This window comes from Protopterus annectens, chromosome 9.part0, assembly GCF_019279795.1.
Source record: "Protopterus annectens isolate FY-2018-M chromosome 9.part0, PAN1.0, whole genome shotgun sequence".
In the NCBI taxonomy this organism is placed as follows: domain Eukaryota; kingdom Metazoa; phylum Chordata; order Ceratodontiformes; family Protopteridae; genus Protopterus; species Protopterus annectens.
In genome coordinates this window covers 1,526,242,391-1,526,248,322 of record NC_056743.1, presented here as the reverse complement: position 1 = coordinate 1,526,248,322, position 5,932 = coordinate 1,526,242,391, and the positions used below count along the sequence as shown (strand labels likewise).

The 5,932-nt window shown below is 42.2% G+C and overlaps 1 protein-coding gene across 3 annotated transcripts in view; it reads left to right on the top strand.

The window, feature by feature from the left end:
* PPP1R10 (protein phosphatase 1 regulatory subunit 10) overlaps nt 1-1,573 on the top strand; it is a 357,506-nt gene extending 355,933 nt beyond the window's left edge. For all 3 annotated transcript variants that reach the window (XM_044084477.1, XM_044084478.1, XM_044084479.1), the window contains one exon: nt 1-1,573. This exon is cut by the window's left edge and continues 39 nt beyond it. In XM_044084477.1, the coding sequence (XP_043940412.1) occupies nt 1-71 (71 nt within the window). In that variant the 3' untranslated portion in view covers nt 72-1,573.
* Nucleotides 1,574-5,932: the final 4,359 nt, after the last annotated feature.

Here is a 5,932-nt window from a genome sequence, read left to right as displayed (position 1 = left end):
AAGGCAACTGCAGGTATGAAGGTAAATGTGCTTTCTACCATCCGGGCGTCAATGGCCCTCCATTACCTTAGCTGATAAAGTGTAAGACTTTGCCTTAAGCGAGTGAGGACTTAATGAGCAGCTCCTTTATTTAAAGAGCAGAAAGTTGTCATCTGTCTGAGCAACTCACTAACCTCTTTGGAACAAAGAAGTCATAAATGGACCAGGCCATTGTTTTAAGAGCAACATTTCTTGATATGAAGACCACTTGTGTCCTGGTGTCAGAGCACTGGATGGCACTGCTCTTTTCTTTTGCTTCTGTGAGGCATAATTAAATGAAATTCAACTCTGGATGGAGTTTACCTTGCACTTCGTTCACATGATGTGAACCCTGCTGGTTTCTTTATACAAACGGATGGAGCACAGGAGTGCTAAAACTGCATAGTAGTGTATCTCAGACTTTCAACAAAAGGAACCGCTGTTCTTGCCAAAGTCGTCAGTGTTTTGGCAGTCTGAATTTATTTTCAAAGATATGTCAACTGTACCATTCCAAACAATGCACAAAACAGTAGTATAACTTAATCCTATGTAGTTCTTGTAGTCAGGAGGATGCTGTACCCCCTTTCAACAACTGTTATTTCTGTTGCAGAGTTATAAATGTCACATAATGCAGGCACTTTAACCCAGCAAGTAATTATAAATGTCAGATCCAGTAACCACTGCCGTATTTTCTTTCTGAACCAGGTCAGTGGCAAAATGCCATTGCAGTACCCGGGGATGCAAGGGAGATCATTCTGTGATTTTTTTCCCTAGCTGATTATATTTGAATATTGGAAAAATAATCGTCAAATGTGTAATATTCGGTGTATTCTAAATTTTGTATTGTGATCAGCAGTGTTGTAATATACAGTGGTTGGGTTGATTCTTCAGTACTGAGGAAAAGTATGTTGGGGTGGATCTACAACATATCTTTTATGTTTTCAAATGGACTAAACTGGAGATGACCTCCTTAATCAAAAACTTATCTTTGACACAAGCATGCCACTGAAAACCATATGGTATTTGTCAGTAATCCATGGACTGAGATTTCCTCACTGTAGTGAGGAAAGACCTGTTTTGTGTGATCCTTCTCCGAGGTGTTTTAGTAGCCAGTGTACTACCAAAACCAAAGTTTAACAGGAGATTACAGCTTGATCATATGAACGTTCAGTTGTCGAGGTTTATAACTGATGGTCATTTATTGGCTCCTGACCCTTTTTAAAAGTGTTTTTACAGGTATAAATTGTTTGTATGCAGATGACTGTAAAGGAACCATATGTTCTCATTAGTACTGTTATAGTTTTATAAGATATTTTGTTTGGTTTCAAAGCTCTGCAAAGAATTACTAATTTATATCTGTACAGGTAAATTAAAACCTTGTCTACAGTGTTGTGTGTACAATCAGAGTCTTGAAAAGCTGCTGCTGCTGCTCCATATGTTATCATGTTTTCTGTGAAAACTTTATTTATTGGTCTCTTTGAGAACCATTTTCATGTGTGCAGTTTTGTCTTTTTTTTCTGTAAATATTTTGTACATTGTTAATAAACATGATCAAAAAAAGCATGTTGATATCTGGGTTGATTTGTCCACTGGAATGCATGTGATTGGGACATTTCCAGCTAATGCAAAGAGTGAAAAGTACCAGAGTTAAGGCCTTTTTTAATTTGTTTATTATGTTATGAGGAGTTGTAGGTGGTGTTGGAGTCTGTTAGTATCATCTTTCACATTTTTCAAAAATTACAAAGATGCGTGAGGTATTTATTTATTTTGTATGGTAATCATTATAAAAAAATGTAAGTAGAAAAAGTGCAAGCCATCTGTTGTGTATGGGTTAAGTCGTAAGCTTTTAAAAATAAATTCAGGTAAGGATGTCACTAGGTTAGAAGTGCCTTTATTTGTAAAGACAGAGGTTATTTCTTATTTTTTTACGCCTTGGTTAGTGCTGTATTTATTCAGTACTTTCTAGAAAAATGTGCAGAAACTCTGCAGATGTTCATCATAAAGGTTTCTACAACAGAATTCCTAATACATAGGCACTGTATGCAAGGAGATGGCCCTTTCACCACTGCCCTGACTTTTAGAGCACTTGGAAATCCTCATTACATATGGCTTGTCTCTTCCCACAGTATAGCTATCGGCAGGAGAGGAAGTATATGTCACTTGCTCTCAAGAAACTTCATTTCCTGGCTTCTTCAGAGAGTGGCAACGTTTGTAATATCTGTTAAGATGCTTATTAAAGGCTCTGTCATCTGGTGTATATGACCAGCATCAGTGAGATCTTTTAATATGACTGCCAACTGCTGCTGGGATGATCAAATTAAGCTTAATTGCTTCATCTGTAACTCATTTCCCATTTTGATGAAAGTTAAAAGTAGTGTAATATTAGCTAGGTGTTCATCGTATGGATCACTGCTGCAGAAGCCTTGGCTATATGCAGTATATCCTGTTAAGGATATCTTGTTTTCTTAGCAGTGTCCTTTTTAGGATTTTATCATCCCTCTTACTTGTTTGCATGAAAGTACTAAGCATTGAAGTGCTTGGTGCCCAAACCTGACTTAAGTCGACTCAATTCAAGCTGACTAGCGGTTTGGATGTAAGGAAAATGCCATAAAGGTTTTTGAAACTTGGCTGGCTGTTATTTCCTTAGCAGGGTATAACCCACATAGCTAAGGCAACTATAGCAGTGAATTCAAACACCTACTGTTAGGGTAAGTTTACTCACACAACTCTGCCTTACCAGCTGCATAAGTTACCATTATATAACTAACTTGATTCTGCTGTGATCTGATGTCAATCTTCATCTCTTCTTGACTTGTGGGTTACAGTTCTGATCCTCGAAACCGATCCGTTTGTTATATAGTTCGCGTCAGCCAAAAAAATATCTCAAGCTGCAAATCTACCCACAATGCTCATCTCCACATTACCTTAGATCTCATTTGCCTCTCTTACGACAAGACGGGTCTGCCAACTCTTTTGTAGCTAAGTATATTTGTATATGTCCTTATTCTTCCTATGCCTCTAAAACCTATCTATCTTTTAATACTTGGTCTATCCGTAGCATGTGTACTGTAAGTTTTCCATTACCATTGATAAATTCTCCCTCTTCCATCGTTGGTAGTTTTTCCCTTTCCTCTCTCTCTACCGTTGCTAGCCTTTCTACCATTGTTGGTAGATTTTTCCCCCTTCCTTTTGTGTGAGTGAAGTCCTATTTTCTAAAACGTTCTGTCTTTATCTTTTACTGACTTCCTGTTTGTTTTGGCAGGAATATGGCAGAAAAGCCGAAAAGTTCCACTACAGGGTTTAAGCAATGTGTAGAGTACGGCGGATAAATGCCAAACTCGGACAACCACAAATCCTGCTTTTACTGCTTGGGTGTTCCCCATTATGAGTATAGACTGTTCCATCTGGCAGGGTTTGGCAGAGAGGAAGAATAAACTGATTCTCAAAGGGCTACTTAAACCCCCTTTTGAAGAAGCCTTGTCCAAGGCCACCCAGTCCCCTCCAGCCTCTGGATCAAAATCCTCCCATTCAGTACCGACGTTTCCATTGGCACCAGTTGTCAAAAAACATAAACATGCTTCCGAGGGTTCATCTTCAGAACGGAAAGTTAAGGTTCCAAGGCTCTAGGAGCAGTCTAGATCCCTGGCACCAATAACCACCCCAGACCCTTCTTCACTGGCTACAACTGTTCCAAGTGCAACTACCATGGGTCCGACTTTGACTACAGCTCTACCAATGCCGACTGTCACTTCTACCATTTCTGTGCCTATTTTCCCCATGGTACAGCAAACGATGCTGAAATTAGTGGTGTCTACAGAACTTGGGTCCATCTGTTCTCCATCTTTGGAACCATTCCATGGTCAGCTCCCTAGTCTATTCCTAGAGAGACTCGATTTGCCTTCTGGATTATCCATGTGCTCCACCAGAAGTCTTTCTGAGGTTGATATTGTTAGGTTGGTAGATCATATCTTGACAGCCTGGCGTCTCCAATCCTCTTCTCAAGCCCCTCTCCCTCATGGTACAGAGGGTTTTCCTCCATCCACTCCTCATTATTCTCCTCTAACCTTGATGCAGGCTTTAGACCTCTAAACATCAACATCTCTGGTACCGATGGCTTTGTCGCTGACAACCCTTCTGTCTTCGGCGGCGCAGAGTCTAGCTCTGTTTCCCATTTGTGCCTTCAGCACCATTGGGTCCCCAGGACTGTGTTTTTGCCGTCAGTCCTGGGGGATTTGAGCCGGCCCTGAGTTTTTATATGGTGCTGGCCATATCTCTTTCGGCTGCGCAGTTCAGCCACCAATCTGTACCCCTGGACAGCACTTACCACTGTTGCAAGAATTGCCTTCTAAAGGCACTCCCGCTTCCGAGTCCTCCTCAGATGTTCCCATTGAGGAGCCCCCTTGGAAGAGATTGTGTAAGAGGAAACACCTTGATTCTCCTGAACAATCCGTCGCAGAGGACACAGATTTCGATGAAGGGCAGGGTTCCCCATTGTCACCCCCTAAAAGATGTCTCCTTTGTTGACACTCTGGGGATCCTAAAACAGAGGGGTTATTGGAAGTCAAAAAAATCATCTTTGCAGGAATCTTTGTACTTGCAGGCTTTTGGTAGGTGCCCAGCTACCTCCTGGGTGACCCCGCCCGCTGACGATTTAAACAAACTAATTGCTCAGTGAGCGTGGAAGGCTCCTGACTCTGTGAAACCAGTCCCCCGGAGACTTAACCAAATCCTTACTGCTCCAGAATATCAACTGCATTGGGCTAAGGGCTTAGTAGTAGATCCCATGGTGGCAGTGGCCGCCACCAAAAAAGAACTAGCTGAGGAAAGTTCTACTGTCCATCCCCCAAACCAAGAGTCCAGGGTGATTGATAGATTTGGGAAGCAGGTCTATGCATCATTGACTTTCTCCATCAAGTCCTTGAACTTTCTGGCAAATTTCACAAGACTTCAAAGGGTCAAGGAGCTGTCCAATATGCTGGCAGGAGCTGTCGCCAAGGGGGTCCAGGAAAAAGTGGCCTTCCAGCTAGCTACCGTGGAATCTATCTCAAACTCATCCATGAGGCTTATTGCGCATGCAACCAAAGTGGCAACCAGGTCAGCAGCTTCAAGCTTTTGCTATTTGCAGACACGCTTGGATGTGCCTGTGCGACTTTGCAGAACCATATTAGTCTTCCTTTGTCAGTGTTCCCTTTGACGGATCTTCTTTATTTGGTCACAAAGTAAAGGAAACTCTCTCCAGGTGTGAACAGGATGAAAAGACTTTATCTGCTGTGGGCATAAATTTTTCCACTTCTCAACAATCCTGTTCCAATAATCACATGAGTGTTGAGATGTGTTCAAGAAATCCAAGAAGCCTTTCCAGGACACACATGGTTTGGACTCCCCTCAGGGCAGAGGGGTGAGCTATAGTGAAAGACTTCTCAGAGGCAGGGGTGGTCCGCAGAATCAGGGTTCAAGGGATTCATTCTTTGGACAGCCCTATCAGCAGTCTTGGAGGGGGGGGGCCTATTGCTTACTTCTGGAAGCAGTTGGGGGAAGATTTTCCTTGCACCCGAACTCCTGCTGATACATAACGACTGATGACTGGGGGCTAAGGATCGTTTCCAGAGGTTATGTAATTCCCTTCACCTTTTATCCAAAAGCCCCAACAAGACCCCCCCCCAGCATTCCACCCAGTCAGAGAATTCATGCAGCAGTAGAGATACAAAAACTGCTATAAAAGTCATCCAAGAAGTCCCAACAGACCAACTAGGATCCTGGTTTTACTCCAGATTCTTTTTAGTGCCAAAGAGAACTGGGGACTAGAGACCAATTTTGGATCTCAGTATTCTAAACCAATTCGTCTAACAAGCAAAATGGTCATGGTTCAGTTCCCCAAAGACTACTGGATGTGCTGTAGTGACTTTCAAGACGC